Source organism: Pelodiscus sinensis, chromosome 3 (assembly GCF_052426305.1).
Source record: "Pelodiscus sinensis isolate ZL-2025 chromosome 3, ASM5242630v1, whole genome shotgun sequence".
Lineage (NCBI taxonomy): Eukaryota > Metazoa > Chordata > Testudines > Trionychidae > Pelodiscus > Pelodiscus sinensis.
In genome coordinates, this window is record NC_143054.1 from 169,101,936 (window position 1) to 169,125,707 (window position 23,772).

Below are 23,772 nucleotides of genomic sequence, written 5' to 3' on the forward strand. Positions count from 1 at the left end.
GTGCAGTACGGGGCTGGCGAGCAGTTTTCACTGCTGTTCGTCAAGCCCTGAACATAACAATGGCCATACTGGGTCAGACCAAAGGTCGGTCTAGCCCAGTATCTTTTCTTCTGACTAGCTAGTGCCAGGTGCCCCAAAGGGAGTGAACAGAACAGGTAATTATCAAGTGATCCATCCCCCATCACTCATTCCCAGCTTCTGGCAAACAGAGGCTAGGGACCCCACACTTGCTCATTCTGACTAATAGTCACTGATGGACCTATCCTCCATGAATTTATCTAGTTCTTTTTTCAACCTTGTTATGTTCTTGATCTTTGCAACATCCTCTGACAAAGAATTCCATGTATTGACTGAGTTGTGTGAAGAAGTACTTGCATTGATTTGTGTTAAGCCTGCTCCCTATTTCATTTTATGACCCCTAGTTATTATGTTATGACAAAACATAAATGACACTTCCTTGTCAATTTTCTTTATCCAAGTCATGATTTTATTAACCTATTTTATATCCCCCTTTCGTCATCTTTTTCAAGATGAAAAGTCCCACTGTTCTTAATCTCTCCTCCTATAGCAGCATACCCCTAAACATTTTGTTGCCCTTTTCTGAACCTTTTCCAATTCCAAAATGTCTATAGAGGTGAGCCTGCCTGAGGTTCATGGTGAATCTTCAACTTTTCCAATGCACGACTCACTAGTGCTCCCCAAGTCTTTTAAAAAAGAAAATCTGAGGTAGCAGTTCGCCTTTGATGGCAAGGAGTCCTCATCTATTCTAGTGGTTAACGGCAGTGCGATCCACAAAGGAAACTCGGGAATCAACATTAGCCCCTTCTATTCCTCTCGTTTCTCAGGGTGAGTACTGAATATTGAAAAATAGACTTGGCACCCTGCAAGGTCTTTGGAGTTCATCAGAGCACACATCAAAGCAACTTCTATATGTGCATACCTGCCCACCTTATCTGCGACGCCACCGGAAGACCCAGCCCACCACCCCACCTTTCCCGGATGCCTTATCCTGTCTACCTTCAGCCTGGCACCTGCTGCAGCCCAAGATGGGTGCCGGGCAGCTCCAGGGCTGGTGGGATTTGAACCCACCACCAGTCTACTGGTCCAAATTGCTTCAGTGACATTCATCCGCAGTCTCGGCCAGAGCTGTCCTTGACTTCCTTGGCTACACAGCAATGTATATTTGTCACAGCATTTGTTTGCCTGTGCTTCTGCTTTCTACAATTATGGCTGCAACCGGCCCGTATACACCATTCCCACCATGTCACCAGAGGTCATCACTTTCCTTTGATGGTGGACAGACCTGCGTTAAGTCTGTTCTAGAATGCTTTTCCTCCCATCCTTATCAAGCATGGCAAACCTGATATACTCCTTGCTTGATGACTGGGAGCATTCATGGAAGATTGTGTGATAGAAGGAACTTGAATCACTTGAGAAGCAAGAATGCACATCAGTGTTCTGGAACTTTGGGCAATACTCAAGACATGCTGTGTGTTTTTGCTGTTGATCTATTCTTGTCATGTTCTCCATGTCAGACTACACTGCTATGGTGTTTTACATAAACAGGCAAGGAGGCATAGATTCTCCATTGCTGTGCATGTACCTCTCAAAATGATAGATTGTATACATTGTACCCAGGCTTCTCGGTTAATCATTTAAATGACTGTACGCTAACATCCCTAATAGGCTGGAAACCAAATAATAAGAGCAGTTGCCAGACACCAAGATACCCCCTGCTTACAACCAGAATATCTGCTGGAAACATGTAAGACTGTACAGGGGGCGGGATCGTGCCCAAGCTGGGATGCGGCCTAGTTGGTGAGAGAACATAATTAAAGCTACTGTTAGGGTAAGAAATTGCATGCAACAAGTTTCTAAGGGTATGTCTGCACTTGCACCCTCTTTTGAGAGAGGGATGAAAATGCAGACAAGCGAAATTGCAAATGAAGCACGGATTTGAATTTCTTGTGCTTCATTTGCATAATCGTGGACCGCCACTATTTTGAAATATTCTATTTTGAACACTGTGTAGATGTGGTTATTTCAGGAGAAAACCCTTCTTCTGAAATAGTCCTTATTCCTCATACAACAAGGTTTACTGATTATTTCAGAAGAAGGTTTTCTCCCGAAATAACCACGCCTGCACAGTGTTTGTTATTTCGAAACAGGATGTTTCAAAATAGCGGCAGTCTGCGATTATGCAAATGAAGATTCCTGTTGGATGTGTGTTGAAAATTCTGTAGATTCCTGTTGGATGTGTGTTGAAAATTCTGTAGATTCCTGTTGGGTGTGTGTTGAAAATGGTGTCAGGAAAAAAGTTGCATGGCATGCTCAGAGTTTTCTGTTAGTTGTATTTCCATTATGGACCCTTTTTCTTTAAATATTAAATGCACTTTGAGAATGAAAATCAAGGCAGGCTTGTGGTCTTTGAAACAAATCATTCCTGAACTTTGTGATTTTTTTTAAAATGCATCTTTGTTTCAAAATACCATTTTTTTCACTACAGGTTGAAACTCTCTCAACTGGGACTCTCTGATCCAGCAACATCTGTGGTCCAGTAGGACCACAGATTTTGCTGGACCAGAGAGACCCAGTGAAGGGACAGAGGCAGGAACCCTGTGGGGACCGGGAACCCAGCCAGGCTGGTTGCAGGATGGCCAATGGGCTGAGAGCCCTGCCATGGGAGTCTGGCTGAGCACGTGACAGAGAGATCGGAATGCTGGTGGGCTCCAGTGGGGCAGCGATCTGCCGCAGTGGAGCCAGGAGCCCCAGTGGCAGGACCGCGGGGCCGCCACAGCAGGTCTGGCAGGGCCAGGAGCCCCACCAGTCGAGACTGTTGGGGCCAGGAGTTCTGGCAGTGGGGACGGTGCTGCTCTGGTAGAGCTAGCGTGGTTGGGAACCCCAGTGGTTGAGCAGCACTCTGTGGCAGGGGGTCAGGGTGAGAGTCCATGCAGCGGGATTGTGGGCTGCCAGGGTTGGTGCTGCCGTGGCTAGGCTGGCGGGGTCAGGAGCACTGGTGGCAGGGCAGTGGTTTGCTGTGGTGAAGCTGAGAGTCCCAGTAGCTGGGACTGTAGGCTGCTGTGTCAGGGCAGCAGGGCTGGTTGTATGTAGGGAGTCCACTGGGAGGTCAGGCAAGAAGCAGAGCTGGACTGGGGCTGGGTGGAGGTGGGGCAAAAATGACCTCCCTTGGTTTGGCAAAATCCATCTTCTGAGACCACTGATGTCCCGAGGGTGCCAGATTATGGGGTCCAACCTGTATTACCTACTCAAATGGCTCCCTAATGTCAGAGATTATTTGGGGGGGGGGAACCACATTCAATCAAAGAACCAGCATAGAAATTTTAAATCCAGAAGTTTTGTTGAATTGAAATGTTCATATTTAGAATCAAATATGGTTATTATTTCAGTAGTCACCAGTGCAGCCTTTGCATTTCTAAAGTCACTTAGGATTAGGGATGTAAAGGACTAGTTGACTATCTGATAAACAACTGCTTATCAAATAGTTAACAGGCTAGTCAGCTAGTCACTTTCCAACCCCCCCCACACACACACACACACTCTGCTCCCTCTATCAGAAGGAGGCAGCAAGAGGTTGGGGTGGGGAAGGGAGAGGAGAGGGTACTTCAAAGTGGCAGCGCCATGTGGAGCCTCTGCCGGATGCTGGGCTCCATGCATTACTGCCACTTTGAAAGGTTGCGTGCAGCCCGGGACTAACTGGGGTGTCCCTGGTCTGCACGAGGAGTTTCAAAGCGTCAGCAATGCGTGGAGCCCGGGATCAGCTGGGGACTCCTCCACTGACCCTGGGCTCTGTGCAGTGCTGTTGCTTTGAAATGCCGCAGGGAGCCCGGCGTCAGGCTCCTCGTGGCATTTCAAAGCAGCAGCACCACTCGGAGCCCAGCGTTGGCAGGGGAGTCCCCAGCTGATCCTGGGCTCCATGGAATGCTTCTGCTTTGAGATGCCACGAGGAGCCTGATGCCGGGCTTCCCACAGCATTTCAAAATGGCAGCACTGCACAGAGCCTGAGGCCAGTGAAGGAATCCCCAGCTGATCCCGGGCTCTACACAGCGCTTCTGCCTTTGAAGTGTGAACCCTAGGGCTGTTGCTACACTTCAAGGGAGAAGGTTCCCTGTCAACTAATCGAATAGTCAATGCAAAATGCATTGACTATTCGATTAGTAAATTACTCACAATTTAACATCCCTACTTAGGCATTAACTATCCTATTACACCTGATTGCGTGTAGGGCAGCAATGAGGGTTCTCCATATTCCATTAGGATACATGTTGTTTAATTAAGAATGAAGTCGGTTAGCTTAGAATTGTGAGAACTAATTCTTCCATTAATAAAAATCAATACTTGTATTAATTAACAACAGTTACTTTTCCATTTTAAGAAAACACTTTTAAGTTAATTAACATTTTTGTTTGTGTGGAAATACTGTTTTGCAGACTCCAGGCTTGAGAGCTCGTCCTGGAAGGTTGCAGTGGTTTGCTGAGAAGTGTATTGCGAATAACCAGGTACATCTGTTGCATCATGTCTCATCTATTTGTGATTAATACGTCTATGGTAATACCAAGTATTTTATGCATATCACAGTTTACGTAAACAGAATGGTAATTATGTAAATTGATACTTAATATTTAGTGAAAAACTATATATAGTCTTATAATATTTACATTCCCAAACTTTTGGAGTGAATGTGTGTATTTACATATCCGTGAACTACACTTGTGATTATACATATGAAAATTAGATGAGCCATAGTATGATATAGATATTGCGTGTGTGTATATGAATGACTTTTTTTCTTTCTTCCTCCCCTCCCCCAAAGATGGACATTTTAGAAAATATGGTGGAAATGACTGAAAAACTATTTGAGTGTGATAGAGATCAGATGTACTACTACATCCTACAGTTATGCAGTAAGTTAACCAAAAATATTTTTTGCTCTATTATAGATTATTTTTGGGAATTTTAATTTTTAATAGTATTTGAAAAAAAGTGAACTGTGTTATGGGATCAGATTGTTTTTTACCTTGTTTTGAATTTTTCAGGTAACCAATTAAAATTGTATTTCTCAGTAGAGCCATCTTTAGTGTTGATAGTAATGATGTATAGCACAGCTCTTGATGGGAGTTTTCTGACTTGGGTATGCTTTGCTCACTACCAACTCTGTGTAGGCTACTAAGACAAACATTGCACTTTTGCCATCACTTCCTTTTCTGCAATTCAGAAACTTCCTTTGGTGGTGAACCTGATCTTTTGTCACAGATCATTGAGACATTTTTCCTAGCTTGTGAGGTGGTCAGAAAAGTGACCTTTGGCTCTTCTGTCACAGAACCATTTGCTTTGTTGGATCTCCTTATTTATCCATAGGAAATACTAATGTTGCCATGTTTCAGAATCTCTGTTTATACTTCATTTGTCTGATATTGCATCCAGAGATAGACAAAGATAGAACCCATAAAAGTTAGCTTGTTGGCTTTTAAATTTTTCAGTTTACTTGATTTTAAAAAATAGGATAAAGCATTTAAGAAGTGGCTTAGGTTTTATTTGTCATAGTTTCCATGTATTTGTAACATATGCCAACATTTTACCAAAAACTCATTAGTTGCTATGACCATGATTTGTGCTTTTGGATGAATGTTTTGATTTGGGAAGCCTTTTCGGATGGGGGGAATGGTTTAAAATATAGAATTATTTATAACAACGAAGTGTCTGGTGGCACTTAAAGGCTAACATATTTATTAGGGTATTAAAGCATAAGCTTTTGTGAGCTTCAACTCACTTCCTCAGATGCTGAAGAGAGAGAGAAAGAAGAGGGTGGGGGGAAAGGATACAGAGATGGGAGTTTGCTTCTGATCACTTAATTTTGGTGCCACTTTCTGTAGTAGAGATTTTATTCCAGTTTTCTTTTTATTACACCTCACATCTCCAGATTGCCATTTAGAAATTGTAACTGGGGGAGATCCATTCTACTCACATAGAGCTGGTTCACTTTCTGTATGGGTGTGTTGTGGAGGGAAGATATACAGTTCACTACCGCAAGCTAGTTAGGTTTGCTGTAGAAATCTGCTTGCTGGTGGTTTTCATCCATGATCCTAATACCCCAGAAATCAGTGACCTTTTCAAACCAAAGAGCCAAACTACATCAAAATTCAAAACAAGTGGCCAACAAAGAGCCGTATAAGTGCCCATTTACATGACTGAAAAAATAGAACGTAATATTATTGATAATTGACATGTTTAATTTATGCTATTATCAATCATGTCACATGTTTTGTCATGAAATGCCATTCTAAATTGAATTTTTTTGTTTGAGGACAGTCTCTCACTACAAATGAGATAGTGTGGACATCCTGACCTATCCACAAATGCATACAAATCTGTCCACTCCTTTTGAATATTTCAGTACTTGTCATCTCTGCTTTCTCTTCACCATTTTTCCTGTTGGGGTCACAGAATAGTACACCATCACGAAAGATTTCTCAACCAATCAAATTATTGAATATGCACGACCTTCAATGAGTGGAGAGTATGGATGGTTGTTAAAAGGTACAGCTTTAAAGGGAGGTGTGAAAGGAACTTAAATTTCTTACAGGACAGTACCTAACACAATCTACCCCCTTGCGGTCATATAGCGGGAAGAGAGGGAAATGTGTGATATAATAGTGAAAGTTACGTGTGAGGGAGGAGTGTGTGTGGGGCAGAGGGCTCAGGGCAAAGGGTTGGATTGTGGGGGTGCTAGTTCACGCACTTAGGTACTTGAGAGTTTTATCTGCCAAAGTTTGGACTCCAGGTACCTGCAAGGGTAGATGGGAAAATGGGATTTTGAAGGTTTGTAGTATCCTAATCTTTCTTTAGTTTCTGAGGTTGGCATTTCACATGTTATGTGAAGTTCTGAGCCAGTTTTCAGGATATAGGGCATTCAGCAGGCCATCCCAGAATCTTTCATAAACTTCCTGAGTGCATGTTTCCTGTACCTGCACACTTGCTGTACACACGGTCATTGTGATTTCCTTTAATAAAGGCAGTTTATGACTATGAAGGACTTCTCTGTCCATATTAAAAATATATAGGAATGCTTTTTTCATCAGCAACTAGAGGATACATGTGTAGTTTTAATATTTGATGGTCCATTAATCCAGTCAATTTGATGATAGAAAAAAATATTTGCAAACCCGTATTCTTGCTACAACTAGTTATAAAACGTAGTAGGGATGTGAACCACTAGTTGACTATCCGATAAGCAAATGCTTATCGATCAGGGAGAGGTGGGGATGCTACAAAGCAGCAGTGCCGCATGGAGCCCAGGGTCTGCCGCTTTGAAACTTCATGTGGAGCCTGACGCCAGGCTCCCCACAACATTTCAAAGCAGCAGCGTCACATGGAGCATGAGGTCAGCTGGGGACTCAGAGTCCCCTGCTGACCCCAAGCTCCATGCTGCACTGACACTTTGAAATGCCGTGGGGAGCACTGGGCCAGCTAAGGGGACTGCTTTAGTCTCCTGCTGGCCCTGTGATCCCTGCAGCGCTTTTGCTTTTTAAGTGTAGCAACAGCCCTGGAGGGCTGTTGCTACACTTCAAAGGCGGAGGCGCCCTTATCAACTCATCGAATAGTCGATGCAAATTGCATCAACTATTCGATTAGCCAGTTAATCTAAATTTAACATCCCTAAAATGTAGCGCATATAATTTCTTAATTTATCCTGAAATAACAGATTTTCAGGAATGACTGATCTTTTAACATGGATTTTATTATTTAATGCAGGAAAGATTATCAATGCCAGAAATTATGCCACATATTTCCAAAAATGCTGCTCGTTCTGGTTATCTGGAAGCTTTGGATACTTGTATTTTACGTTCTAGAGATTAGATACTGAACAGTGTGTTTGTGTATTACAGAGCTGATAAAAAATATTTGTCACACACAAATTGTGCAAGGGAAAAGCTTGAACTAGTGGGTGTTCACTCTACGCCTCCCCCCAAAGAATGTAAACTACATCTTAGGTCCATATGGTAAGGAAAACTTAGCCCAGAGCAATCCACTGACTTGAACATGCAAGCATCTGAGAAGATACCCACAAAATATCCTTTCTTTAGTAGAATTAGAGTTGGTGAGTTATTTCTCTAATTAAGTAGTGCTCTTTCTAGCTACTATTAGAAAACCACCTTCTGACATTATGTAGCAAGAAAGTAGGATGTTTCCTATCCTGATTAAACTTCTGGCAAGCAAAAGATATGAATAATGCAACAGAAAAATGTTAAAAGCTTATTGTACATATTTCCTCCATTCCTTTAATACCTTTCATTTTCTCAGCAGCTTCAAAAAGCTTCAAAACCAATCTATATCTGTATCTCCATTCTAGCTTTATAAATGCTGGTTCACCATAATAAAGCAACTGGTCTTAAAAAATAATCTTGCTTCAAGAGGAGGTAGTTCTCCTACATCTCAACAAGCAAACTGTCCCCCTCCAACAGTTACTCAGTCTGACAGAATATCTGCTGAGAGGAGAAATCTTAACAGATATAATTTATCAAACTCTGTCACACAAATTCTTCAGTCAGCAAGAAATGGCGCAACAAATTCCATCTACTCAAATAAATGGAAAAGGTTTGCAGCTTTCTGTCACCATAGAAGACAAAAACCATGCACTTGTCTGCTTTCAACAATTTAAGACCAGGTATCAGAACTGTTCCACACAGGAGTATGATTGAGAGTTCTCATAGAATACCTAAGCCGTAATTATGTATCTGCTTTCAATTTTAAGTACATCTAAATTAGTAGCCCTCAATTTTATCTAAACTGGGTATAAAAAAAATCTTTTAATTATGTAGAAATAACAATTGACAAAACTGTTGAAAGCAGATTTCTTAAACCTCTATCTTAAATCTGAAATAATCTAGCCCATATATCTATTATCAGTTTTTGATCTTTTTAAACTTTAGGAAACGGTTGCAAACTTAAGTAAAGATTTCTTGTGCTGCATAGTTCCTTTGTAATGGAATCAGTCATTAAAAGCTAGTATCACTTTTTTAATACAGTTTATTATCATTGCAGAAGTTTGAGAATGCTCTACTAGCTGACATTTTCATTCTGATTGTGAACCATGGTTTGCACTTCTGAATCATTTTTGGAGCCTGAAGAGTGTATCCCTAATTTAGGTTGGGAGAGAGTTTCCTTTTATAAACTCAATTTGATCCCCTCTGACTTTCTGGAAAAAAGAAAATGTACATTCTACCTGAAATTTACCTTCTTTGTTCTCTAACCAAAGAAAATGTTGAGAGTACATTTTGTGAATAAAGAGAATATACCTGCTTGCTGACTTACAGCAGGGTATCTTCTCCCCTCTGATCAGAAGGGAACCCTATGAAGAAGACCAGAGGCAAACTAGCACATGGAGAGCAGTGAATTGGCTAACCCCAGCAAATTCAACCATATTTGTATTATGTGCTACGTGTGGCCCTATTGGGGTACACCATCTCACATCTCCAAGAGCCAGTCCTAGTACCACTAATCTAGGAAGAACATAGTAAAAACAGCCATGCTGAGTCAGACCAGAGGTCCATCTAGCCCAGTATCCTGTCTTCCAACAGTAGCCAATGCCAGATGCTCCATAGGGAGTGAACAGAGCAGGTAATAATCAAGTGTCCCTCTCCTGTCATCCCTTTCCAGCCTCTGACAAACCGAGGCTAGGGACACCATTCCTACCCATCCTGGCTAATAAGTATTGATGGACCTATCCTCCATGAATTTATCTAGCTCATTTTTTAACCCTGTTAGTCCTGATCTTTACAAAATCCTCTGGCAAGCTGTTCCACAGGTTGTGTGCTGCATGAAGAGATACTTCCTTTTGTTTGTTTTGGTTTTTTTAAACCTGATACCTATTAGTTTCATTTGGTGACCCCTAGTTCTTACATTATAGAAACAAGTAAAATTTTTACTTATTTACTTTCTCCATACCTGTTATGATTTTTATAGACCACTATCATATCCATCCTTAGTCTCCTCTTTTCTAAACTGAAATGTCCCCATCTTTTTAATCTCTCTTCATATGACTTCTGTGCCAAATCCCCAGTCATTTTTGTTGCCCTTTTCTGAATCTTGTCCAGTGTCAAGATACTTTTCCTGAGATGAGGCAATCACATCTGTACATAATACTCAAGATGTGGGCATACCATGGATTTATACAGAGGCAGGAAGATATTCTGTCCTATCCTCTATCCCTTTTTTAATGATTCCTTACATTCTGTTTGCTTTTTTGACTGCTGCTGAACATTGAGTAAATGTTTTCAGAGAACCAAAAACTGCCTTTTGGTGACAAAACAATGAAAACGTTTACACTGCAGTGTGACTTGTGAAAAACACTCAGCTTTGGTGACACAAATCTTCTAGCACCGTGAGAGACTTTTGTCTTTTCTCCTCCCTTTGTCATCAAAGAACCATTGTAGACTCTGCTGTTGTTTTGTCAAGAGAACCAGCTTCTGCCAATATCCCACAATGCCTACCCTGATGACTGTGCTCAGTGTTTTGTGATCTCTGCTGCTTTGCTGTCATACACCCCCACCTCTTTCAAAGCTCTGGGAAGTGTATTATAGCTGAATGAGTTGCTCTGCTTGGGAAACAAAGAGAAAATAATTGGAATGCTTCTGTTCTGCTCTGCTAGGAAAACAGCAGCAGGCAGACTGCTGCTGCAGGGGGAAGGCTGGAGAGATTGTGTTATGCTGCTTCGACATTCCTCAGCATGCATAGCTCACAGAACTACGAGGTAATCCCAAGAAGCACTGGGATCAGCTTTGTCTTCCCACAATAATGCACTATAGGATGCTTACTCACATTGCTTTGCTCTATGCTTGCACTCTGCAGACAGAATGTGACCATGAAATGTCAACAGTGGAAGACAGTAAAAACTATTTGAGTGGTTTTCACTTTTGGCGACTTATGCATGTTGACAGCACTTTTGTCACCAAGCCTTCCCAGTAAAGACACAGCTTAAATTTATTCCTTTGTGATCAAATAAAAAAATCCAAAGAAAGAAGAGAAGAAATGTATGGCTGCAGGCTCTCGGGTCTCCCTTCTGCATCTAGTAGCCTATGCAGACTCCCTTTCAAGGATATCTATCTATCTATCTATCTATCTATCTATCTATCTATCTATCTATCTATCTATCTATCTATCTATCTATCTATCTATCTATCTATCTATCTATCTATCTATCTATCTATCTATCTATCTATCTATCTATCTATCTATCTATCTATCTATCTATCTAATCACAAACATATTCAAAGCTTAAATGATTCTGTGACCACCCTAAAATCCCTTGGGTTGCACATCCTAGCTTGTATAAGGAAGCATTTTAAGCCCCAGTCATTGCCCTGTTTCTACCAGCCTCAGCCACAGTAGGACAACAGCAAGAGGCAGGGCAGGAGGTTTTAAAAAGATGCAGGGCAGGAGGTTTCCCATTATCATTGGCCCTGGGCCTAGCCCTTCCAGACAATTATCAGACCTTTGAAGGGTATACTTGAGGATAGCACAGTTTCTGGATCCACCTTCCCCAAATAGTGTGGAGCAGTTACCACATTTCTGTCTGGGGTGGGCCCATATCACTGCAGTGCTATGCATGATAGGACTGGGATACAGCTTGTAATTCAATTCTTCCCTTCCTTACCACGCTTCAGGAACTCTTCTCACAAACAACTTCTTATCCAGGAGGTGCAAACATATCTGTTATTTGGAAACAGTAGTGGGGGTTCCTCCAGTGCTAAGGGGCAAGGAGGTTCTATTTCTGCTACTTCCTAATGCCAACCATCAACAATAGTCTCAGATCCATCCAGAACCTGTGAAACCTCAAAAATTAATGAAGAAACTGCAATTCCGTATAATCTCCTTGGCCTCAGTTATGCCCCACCAGGTTCCAGGGGACCGGTATGGCATCCTTGACTTGAAGGACACTTACTTTCATATCACAGCCTTCCAAGGTCACAAGAAATGTCTCTGATTCATTTTGAACCAGATACGCTACCAATTTACTATGCTGCCATTCAACCTATTGTCAACCCCTTGGCTATTTATAAAGCACATGTCAGTTGTCATGACCATCCTGAAGAAGCAAAGGGTCAGGTTTATTTTCACCTTGATGACTGCCTGATCAAGGCACAGGTGAGAAGTTAAATCTGTTGATAAAACTGACATACTCAGCAGTTCAAAGATAAAACTACAGGGGCAGTTCTTGACTTGGTCTAAACCAGAGCCTTCTTTCCACGCCTTAGGACAGGAGTGGTCAACCAGTTACAGACGAAGAGCCAAAATACTGGTGGATAGAGTGTGAAGAGCCATGTATTATATATTTATTTTATATATCTATATAGAGAAAGATAGATATAGTACATAAAATGTAGTGATAAAAATAACATTACAGGACATTTTGGACAAAAACCAATAAAAAAAGTCTCTAGTCACTTAAGAAAATCATGGCCAATCCATAGATCTTCAGAGAACTTGACAAGGAACAAACATCAAATTTTAAAAAACCCTTTAAAAATACAGTAATATTCTCACAGTTTAAAAAAAAAAAAGCATCTCCACTATGTATTTTAAATGTAACACTACTGCCCTATTATATCCTGTGAGTTTTTTACAATAAACTGAACTGAGAAGTAAATTAGCAAAATTTTAAGTGCCTGTCCCAGACTGCAAATATGAGAGGTTCAAAAACAATAAGGGAGAGACTCGTATCTCAGAACAGTTGCTTCAACCTGGCAAACAATAGCCTTTGAATTTTCTTTAAAGAAATACAGTGTAAACCAGATATATGCTGATTCTTTTTTTGTCCTGGAATTTCAATGTGGCATCTGCAGTGGCTGCCTTATTCTGCATCCATGAAGACTTTGAGTTTAAGGTGCTTCAGCATCCCCCTCCCTCAACCCAATCCCCCTCCCCTCTCCCAGAGCCAGGCACACCCCTGCCCCACTCTAACCCAATCTCCCTCCCAACTCTCTCCCCCTCCAAAGCCAAGCACATGCGCGCATACACACCTCACACCCGGCTCTAACCTTATGCCTGGGTCCCGGAGCCACTGCCACCACACGCTTTTCCCTCCAGGCACTGGAACACCGTGCACAGAGTGGCTGGCCATGAGCACACGCTGGGACACTGCGCACAGAGCGGCCTGGCCATGAGCAGGCACTGTGGCACGTTGCGTAGAGCGGCCGGCCTAAGCAGTCTGGGCGTGCAGCTAAGAAGCAGCAGGAGCTGCGGGGTTGTTTTTTTTTGTTTTGTTTTGTTTTTTAAATCAGAGCTGCATGTGGCTCAACAGCTGTGGGATGGCCACCCCTGCCTTACCACATTCATAGAGAGCCTCAGAAACCACCCCATTGTGGCAAGAAACTGTCTACATCTTCTGGAGTGGATGGCCTTATGCACTTATATGGTGCGGCATGCAAGATTGCGACTCCGATCTCTCCAGATTTAACTAGCATCAGTGTATCAACAAGGCTAGTATTGCGTGGACGTGATTGTCATGCTTCCCCCTTTGGTAATCAACACTATCCTTTGGTGATGGGACTCAAGAACAGTGGGTTCAGGTATCCCATTCTCAAGGCCACATCTATCAATATTTCTACTCTACTCAACAACTGCACTGGCTCATTTGGAGGTACTCGGAACAGGTGGAATGCCTCGCTAAGCATTCATGCGAGGGAACTCAGAGCAGTGCACCTTGCCTGACAAGTGTTTTGGCTCCATCTAGAAGGCAAGTGCCAGTTGGTTTTTACAGACAACACAATATTTATGTTTTGTATAAACAGGGTAGAGTGCTCTCTTCTCACCTATACCATGCAGCTCTTCACTTGTGGGAATTATGCATAGCTCACTCTATCCAGCTCAAGCCCTCCAATCTTCTCTGGGGGCATCAAACTAATTCACAGAATATCTCAGCGAATCCTCCAATCACAAGTGGTCCTTTTGCCCAGACATCGTGAAGAATGTTTTCCAGAGGTGGGGAGTTCCCTATATGGATATATTTGTGACCAGGCACCACAGGAAGTCTGCAGTTCTGCTCCTTCCTAAATCACACTCTGGATGTGCTTTCAGACAGGTTTCTTCTCCCTTAGAAGAACCATCTCTTATTCATTCCCTCCCTTTACACTTCTATACAAGGTCCTGCTACGGGTCAAAATAGGAAGGACAAACTTCATCATGAGCTGGCCATATTGACACTGGTTAACCACCCTTCTAGACCCCTCGGTGGAAACACCAATCAGCATGCATTCTTTTCCAGATCTGAATTCCCAGGATCATGGTTGCCCACATCATATGGTCTGGAAGTTCCATGGGACAATACACTGAAGCCAGCATGCTCCGGACTGGTTTGAGAAGCCCTTTCAGGGAAATAGGAAGCCACTCACTAGGGATGCTAGATCTCAATTAATTGAATAATCATGTAACCACACAACTACTCCTGGGGAGCCCCATGCCGCTCTGCAGGGCTGCTTCTGAATCAGAGATAGCAGTGTGGGGTGGCAGGCGGGAGATGGTTTAAACCATGTTTTAAACTACAACCTGGCGAAGGTTCCTGCTCCTCACCCAGTGGCACATTCCACAAAGATACAAGCATCTTCACCTTCATTCTTGGCACATGACCCAATTCAAGACATCTGTAGAGTGGTATTTGGTTCACACTTTTGCATTGAGCTATGCCATCATTCAATAGTCTAGAGATGATGCTGGATTTGGTAGAGTTGTAATACATTCTGCTTTTTAACGAGCCCTCGTCCTAGATCTGCTTGGGAGTCACTTACATTGGAATAGACATGAGCAAGCACCCAAAGAAGAAAAAAGTAACTCACTTTCTATAAGTACTGTTCTTCAGGATGTTTATGTCCAATCCAGCCTCTTACCCTGCCTACCTCTTTGTCAGAGGGAGTTGGCAAGAAGTAACTGAGAAGGCAGTAAGGGTCTGTATATTGGCACTTTGAAGGGGTGACTCCATGAGGCACCAGACCACTTGAAGGAAAACTTTCCAGTGGTGGTGCATGAGGCCAATGTACACCTATGTTGGAATGCACATAAGCAACATATCTTGAAGAATAGTAGTTACAAAGTTACTCTGAATTACGTAGTTTCCACTCCCAACTCATCGGATGAAGTGCATTTTACCCATGAAGCTCATGATACTATATATTTTTGTTAGTCTCTAAGGTGCCACAGGACTGCTTGTATTTAACAGTTACAAAGGTTAGTAACCATTTTTTCTGGGATTAGTTTAATCTTGTATCTAACCACACTAGTACTAGTGCTGTTATGAGGAAAAGTTTATTTTTATAGCTGCAGAAATCCTTCTGTTCAAGAAAAGTTTTGTTTCCCACAATTGCTGGGAAATCGTTTTCTCATCATTTTGATCTAGTCCTTAGCACTCCTGTGGATGGTTGTGGCATAGATGAACATTTCTGTTGCTCTGATTACTACTCCAGTAAATGGAGTACACACATCAGCTGTAGCCTTTTCATTTCATACATTCAAAGTGCCAAAGCTTTAGGGCTACAAAGATGCTGCAGGTAAAATGTTAAAATCCTGTACTAGTTGGTCTCTTCGCTGCAAAACTATTCACAAAATTCCTTGAGGGCATTTGGGAAAAGTATACATCTGAGGAACATTTGTATAATAAGTTTCTATTACTCTACAGCAGTGTTTCCCCACCAGGGTTCAACGGAATCCTGGGGTTCCACAGACCATCGTCAGGGGTTCTGTGAGAAATCATTGAACAAATAAATACAATTTTTTTTCGTACAATGTAAGCTGACATATAAAAAACAGCTCTTTACAGATACATTTTCTTGACAATAATTTAGCAGTAATTGAATTGCGCTCCCTGCTGTCAACTTTTTCTGGCCAAGCAAACATTTTCATAGGTAGAGGTTCCTCGGGCTATGAAAAATTATTTTAGGGGTTCCTCCATGGGGAAAAAGGTTGGGAATCACTGCTCTACAGAATCATTCTCAGTTTACGAAGTTCTTGATTAAGGGCAAGAAAGAGGGAAAGACTTTCAATTCCTGCCTATTTTCTACTATAACAATAACTAAGTTCTACTTATAATTCCCCCCTTTCCCTCCATTTCTGTGGTTAACTAATCACTGCTTCCCTTTAGTAGTAAAGAAGGGGAGACGCTGGTAACAACAACAAATCTCATTCCATCAACAGCTCCTCACCTCATTCAACCAATCCTGGTAGTCTGTAAATTATCAGAATACACATTGATGTTTTTCTTTCAAGGGAGACTTGGTTATAACTTTCTTAAGGTTAATTAATATATTAATGCTAATAATTGGTTGCTGGAGTGTTTCTAAAGCTTTGGAAAAACTCTTCTTGTGTCCTATGCTGAAGAGCAGGGCTTAGTTCTGAAACTGCCAGCAACAACATTGACCTGCCTCCAAATTGTGTAAGTTGTGAGGGAGGGTGCTGATTTATTAGTGATGAATGAGAAGAGAAGCTGCTAGCAGAAAATTATAAGGTAAGAAATGTTTCATTCATTAAGTTCAATCACGGCCCACCTTGCAGCAATCAGCATATTTTCCACCTGTTCAGTCTTCTCACATCCCATAGTATCTAGATTCCTGAAAAGATTATTGCATTCTTACCCTCCTATCAAAGCTCATGTAACTTTTCTTCAAGCCACTTTCAAAATGGTGCTTGCACTATCTTACTCTAAAGATAGTTGTCTTAGTTATCATTGCATAGACTATATGTTAATTATCTCCAAGTTCTAACTCCCTCCCTCTCCATAAAATATTCCACAGAGATAAGGTGGTCTGGAGACATCTGAACTTCATTCCTAAAGTGGTCTTGAAATTTCATTGAACCCCAGTCCATTAGTTTACCTCTGTTCTTTTATAAACCTTGTTATGTTCCAGGGAAGAAAGTACACACTCTGAATGTTTTCAAGAGTTTACATTGATAGAGTAAGGGGTTTTATTCTGTTGGCTTACCTCTTCATCGCCATCTTCAGTGTAGCATAAAGTTTATCTCTTTCCTTTGAGAGGGTATTAAAACAGATTATGCAGTATGTCTCTGTCTCCTTCCAAATGGCTGGTATATCTTTTCCTTCCACATGTTAAGATTTACTCTACTAGAGTACAACTTGGGGTCACTATTTCAGGAGTGTACCCGTATCTGGAAACTAGCCTCCTGACTTTGGATAAGTACTATGGCACCTGACTTTTCAGTTAGATCAAAGACAATTTCAGGAGAGCAATATTACACTGTCTGTTGAGTTAAAGCAAGACTCCTCATTCCCACCTTCCAGACTGGACGCTAATCCATCATGTAGAGTGAGAGCCATTCAAGAAAAGAACATTGCATACTTTATAACAACAGAGGTGATGCCTACACTAACGGCTATGTTACTTACGTAGCTGGAGTCGACATACCTTGATTCAAGTTTCTCTGGTATCCACACAGTGGGAGACACATGGGAGCAAATGCTCCCATCGTCTTCCCTTACTTCTCGCAGGAGCAGCAGTTCTGGCTACCAGCAGGGGTGCCTTCTGAGGTTGATATAGCGGATCTTACTAGATCTGCTAAATCAAACTTCAGAAGATTGATTGAGGCAGTGTCCATCTTCCCAGAAGTGTAAAGATGGGGACAAACAGGATGACAGGACTTGCACAACCCAACATTCTGCTATGCTAGTCTCCCACACGAGGTATATATGTACAAAGGCATCACACATTGCTGACGGCATCTTAGAGCCACAATTTCTCTATAGGTTTTTTTTTTAAGATGTGAGATTTAGAAAAAAGGGATTTTGCGTTTGAAAGGGTGTGCTAACATTTTTGTATAGTCACGTAAAAATGCTAGACACTCATTCATTGTTCTGAATGAGAGCAAGTGCACAGGATTATAAAGCGGGTAGAAAACTCTGGATTTTTTTCCTTTTTGAAAATTTAGAACCTCCGAGAGTTGCTTTGGGTCTCTCTAGATATACATGTTGTCTTAAGTAGCTCTTAATTTATTGACATAGCAGTTTCAAAGCTTCTAATTTCCTTTGGAAGAGCTGTTTCTCAAGGAGCTTAAAAATTTCATTTAAAAGATCTTTGAACAAAGTTGTTTTTATTCATTGGAATCTGCACCACATTTTAAATATAGCAAATTCTTCAGATAACAGTAAGTTTTCAGAGAAACAATTAGGCGGCACCCTCAGATCTTGTAGGGGGGTTAAAAGGAAAACATCAGTGTAAAAATCACACTTGTATCTGAAGTATCCAAGAGGTTAGCAGTTAGTCTGTATCTACAAAATAGATCTTTGCCCACAAAAGCTTATGCCCAGATAAATTCTGTCAATCTTTAAGGTGCCACAGGACTCCTTGTTTTACTTGTTTGAATCTATTTTACATATTGTTGCTTGTTTTCAGTTTGTTTAGTTGATGCATTTAAGAACTTTTGGTGGTCAGTTTGTATTCTTGTCCATACTCAAGTTTCCACTATTTCCTGTTTGTTACGACACTGAAAAGGATCATTTTTTTTAATATGGAGGCATGTGATTAAAAAGCTACCAAAACCGACATAGGGTCTCAGACAGAAGGGATCTTGTGCTCAACTGTTTTTCAGTGTACTAGATTTCAAATTAACAGTGCCCTCTTAATTATATGAAAATCATTCATACAATGAATTGATGAACCACTTGCTAAATTATCAACATATTCATACAACCTTAAAAGGGATATTTCCAGACTAGTCTTTTTAAGAGTTAATTTGAGAACTATATTCTGTAAACAAAAAGGAGTGGTAGTTAAAAAATTATTAGAAGTCAAAAAGTCATTTTATGTCAATATTTTCTTTAGCTCTCATTGTATTAAAGAGAATTAGCATGTTCTTTTGTCATTTTTGAAGTTTCCCAGTGTTTCATGGCTAAAGTCTAAGGCTCCTAGTTCTTCAAATACAAGCACATTGCAAAATAAGAAGTTAATGGACTACTTGCATGTATAAAGTTAAGTGTGCACATGAGCTTCCTCACTCGCTGATAATGTAAAAAATCAATTTGAATGTGGCTGCTTCTAAAACCAGAATTATTGTATATATTTAATTCTTGATTTTGCTTACTTTTTCAGTATTATAGTTTTTCACTGAAAATGTAGGATTAGTATCAGTGTGTACTAGATGTGAAGACTGAATCTTGTCTTTCAGAGATCAGTAGTGACTGGCGAAGAGCTGATGCAACTTGGACTAAAATGCAGGAAGAAAATGTTATTCCTCGTGAGAGAACATTAAGGTTACTAGCTGATATTCTTAAGAACAATGGTCAAGAAGTACCATTTGATGTACCTGAGGTAACTTGGGTTTAACTTTATACACAAGTGCCACATTGTGTTCCTTTTGTTTGAATCATTCTTTTTTTTCCCATATCTCTTCATGTTGTATGATTTTAATTAAACCATTTACTTTGTTTTAAAGATCTGGTATGAAGACTGTGTAGAATCAGCTCCTGTTTCAGAAAATAACCCTGAGAAGAAAATATTGATCCTCTGCAAAAAGGGCAATATCCAAGGTAAACTGAAAACACATCTTTTTTCATTTGGCTTAAAAACGTTTTATTAATCAACAAAACGAACCAATAGTCTCGGGCACCTAATGCAATAATAGAGTCTAGACTCCAGGGTTTAAAATTACAAGTAGTATTTTTTGAATCTGTCCGGCAAGTCTGTGCTGGGTGCAGCATCCAGTTGTTCTGCAGTATCCATTGTATAACATTCATTTCTGAGTTGTATTGGTCAACTATTGAGGGGTAACAATAGTGATCAGTAGATCACAATAGAGATCAGTGTTAAAGACCAATATGAGGTCTTTCTCTCAGCACTGATAACTGTCCAAATAGCTTGGTTTATTTTAAAAAGAAAAAGTTTAGTAACCATTGCTATTGTGTGCTGGTTTATTTTAAAAAGAAAAAGTTTAGTAACCATTGCTATTGTGTGCTGGTTGTTCATTTCATATATTCTGTATCTAATCCTTGGATGTATAAGCAAGAAAATATCAACTATGACTAGGGAGACTGTATTATCTATGTATGCTGCATTGGAGAGTCCTTTACTGAACTACTATGTCCATTTCTGCTGTTTACACTTTGGAAAAAAAGTTGATAAATTGGAAAGGGTTCAAAAAAGAGCAACAAGAATATTTGAGATCTGGAAAACATGTCTTAAATATGACTGTAAAGAGCACAGTCTATAATCCAAGGGAAAGTTAAAAGGTGACTTGATCACAGTCTACAAGTATCTATTTGGGGAACAGATTTGATAGTTGTCAGCTCTTTCATATGCCAACAAAAAGTATAATGAGATCCAGTGATACGAAGTTGAATATAGACAAATTCAGACTAGAAAAATAAAGTATAGGTTTTTAACACAGAAAGTAACTTGAAAAACATTGGACTATTCCAGGGTCCGCCACTGAAGCCAGTAAATTAATTTGAGATATCTTTTTAAAAGATAAGCTATCGTTGGGGCCTTACCAAATTCATTATCCATTTTGATCAATTTCACATAGTATTTTTAAAATCATAACATTTTATGAATTCAGATATTTAAACTTGAAATTTCACAATGGTTGTAAATTTACAGGTCCTTTCTAAAGAATCCCAACCAGTGGGGAAAGTGAAGCCAAACTGGCCCTCTCTTTTCCTCCTGTTAAATGCTCTCCAGGGAAATCATGCAGCAATACAGGTTTTTATCAATCTTTAGGGCAGAGGGTGAATAGGCCTTACCTTTTAAAGACCGTTTTTATTCCTTCTTAGCCTAAATACACATGGCTGATGGTTATATGACACAAGGAAACTTCATTAGTTGGGTGAAAAATGCCAGCTCCTTTTAATGTGTAATTTGTTGGATGATTAAATCTTACAGATATGTTCTTTTGGAGCTCTATGCCAGTATTAAACTCTGCAGGTTGAAACTACAGACTCCTACGCCGTTTCAGTGTCTCATTTCTGAGACAGCATAGACTACAATCTGCTACAGAATTGTTTTGTTCGGTTACTGGAAAAACTGATGTTAAAGCACCATTGAACTCCCAGAGCCCTGATGGGGGGGGGGGGGGGGTGGTTAGGCACATGTACACATGAACTGTGTACACAAATGTAGGATATATAGCATGTGCACTCCCTCATGTTGTGTTCTGTGTAGCACATTAATAGTAATTTTTGTATTATGGCAGATTTAAGAGCTTCTTCAGAATGTTAATTTTCATACCAATAAATTTGGGGGATCAAAAGGCAGGCTTGAAAATGCATATAGCTTAGGAGGATCAGGTTCTGAAAACAGAACTAATTAATTTTTTCTTTGGAAAGTGTTGGGGAATAGTTAATATTGATTTAATGCCCTTTATAACCTAAAAAAATTGTAATTTTACCCCTATTTGTAAATAAGGTTTGAATTTCTTGAGGTAGGTTCCTGCTTCTAAGATATACAGTTAAAACAAACAAACAAACAAAACCCAACAACCCTGCACCAATGTATTACTGATCACCCTGAGCACTTTGAAACTGAATTTACCCGTAGATTGTGATTGCTCATTTTACAATTACATTCTGTTGTGTTCCTGGTAGATGATCCAGACCTGCCAGATACTAACAATGAGAATTTAATAGGAAAATATTTTGCTGAAAATACTGTGAAATGTGTCGTGTGCATGTATTTAAAATCCTATAAAAATTCACTTGTCAACTTTATGTAAACAATGTAATGTAATTTTGATATGAATACAATAGGTTATTGTATAATTTTTTCTTTCAAGACTTTTTATTAGAAGGTGAACTTATCAGTTTAGAATATTAGTAATATAATTAGATTAATTCCTTGGCAGGGCTCTGTTTTAAAAGTCCATTCTTCGTGGTTTTTTATTTATGCAAAACAAAATGTTCATTTTACTGACTTGACTCTGCATTGTTATAAATTGGTCTTTTGGATAGTGTGTGCATGTGTCCAATCAGAGGACATTGCTGAGCCAAATGTGACTCTGTTGTGAGAATTGAAATTTTGTATTAGTGAATTGTCACATTTCTAACAGCTTTCTCTACTTTAAAGTGATAATACAACATACAATTTTTATGCCAGATACTCTTTTGAATGCTAACATACTTGAGTAATTTGAGCACAGCATTCCACGAAAAAATGACAGTTTGAGGAATAATAAACTGATAATCCATATTTGGGAATCTGATCTCCATTTGAGGACTCTTTAGTCAGCTTCAGATAGGCAACTCAAATAGAGTTGATGGAAGATAATGCCACTTTGTTTTTAGAAGGCAAGCAGTGAGGCAATTATGAAATATTTTCCCATTTAGAAGGAAAAAATAAAATAATTACAGCAGGTTGGCCAAAAGGATTATATATATAATCCTCGGTGTCTAAGAGCTAAGGTGCGCATGATGCTTCAGCCCTGCGGCGGGTTGGTGGGGCTGGGGACAAGACACTACAGTACATAAACCCCTTGCCCCAGTACCTTGCCACAGAGCAGAAGTCCCACACGCCCCCAGGCAGTCTGGTAATCAGAGAATGGGAGGGAGATGCGCTGTTCTGTGAGCCACACTTTTAACTGTAAAAGATTCGCATGTGGCTCAGGAGCCACAGTTACACCATGTTTCTGTTATAGAAACTAGAGTTTTGAGGGTACGATATGAAGACTAGTTAAGATTTTTAGTATTATGTTTAATTAACCAAAACCTCTGGAAGACTCAGAGGTGTAGAAGTAATATTGAGGCTTGTCATTTATGGGTTTACAGCTCAGGAGCTCTTCAACTCATTAGCTCTTCTAGTATTCCTGTCACCAGATGGCAGTGTTATATCTACTGCACACATCCATGAATAACTGACGTGCAAACATAGGGTTCTACCATTGATTTCAGTGGGGCTACGATGTTATCCTTGGTATATTATATGTACAGTTATTATCTCTTGTACTCCTGGTGGAAATCTGAGCCATCGCACGTAAACAGAATTTGTCCCCCACAGAATTCTTTGCTTCCCCACAGAAAAAATACTTTCTAATGGGGAAGCAAAGAGAAGCCACAAAAGCGATTTTGTGACCCACCTCAGCAGTATGTTTTGGGTGCCTGGGGCAGCTGGAAATGAGGTAAATCATTGTGGGGTATGGGATGGAAGCGGGGAAGACCCAGATGGTGGCTCCTACCCTGTTCCAGGTTCAGCTTTTAGTCCCAGCTGGGCTGGGAAATACAGGACTTCCTTGTTCCCTGCATGGCATTCAGGGCTGAGTCAGAAACACCCCCAGCTGCAGGAAACTCTGCAGAGTCTCCTCTTTCCACCACTTCATTCACCCATTGCTCCTCAGCTGCAGGGGGAGGGATCCCTTTATAGGGAACTACTCTCCTGTCTACCCACCCCAAACACCTACATGACCAGTCTCTCCTGCTGAGCCTCATTCCCTGCTTTCTGAACCTACCAGTGAGCCCCACTCCTTCTGCCCCTCAACTACCCCAATGAGCGCCAGTCAGTTGCACTTGGGAAATGGGAGACCTCTGAAGTCCCCATCTTACAGGTGTCCTCAGACGAGTCCGTGGCCAGTATGTGAACCACCACACTCCCTACCTTGGACAGCTGGGGCCACCAGGACCTCTTAAGATGGGTGGCTCAGAACCTCAGGCTGTAGGTGGATTAGATTTGTTGAGGATGCGGACCCTATAGTCCCGAAGGGCACTTCCAAAGTTGCCCTCCCCTTCATTAAAATTATCCATAATAATACTAAGGTGCTGTGGCAAATCCCAAC

At 40.7% G+C, this 23,772-nt stretch overlaps 1 protein-coding gene across 2 annotated transcripts in view; it reads left to right on the forward strand.

Moving 5' to 3' along the window:
- Positions 1–23,772, forward strand: part of LRPPRC (leucine rich pentatricopeptide repeat containing) — a 156,067-nt gene that overhangs the window by 91,652 nt on the left and 40,643 nt on the right. For both annotated transcript variants that reach the window (XM_075925421.2, XM_075925422.2), the window contains exons 26-29: positions 4,449–4,517; positions 4,832–4,922; positions 19,183–19,325; positions 19,450–19,543. In XM_075925421.2, coding sequence (XP_075781536.2) covers positions 4,449–4,517; positions 4,832–4,922; positions 19,183–19,325; positions 19,450–19,543 — 397 coding nt within the window. The remainder of the gene's footprint in view (positions 1–4,448; positions 4,518–4,831; positions 4,923–19,182; positions 19,326–19,449; positions 19,544–23,772) is intronic.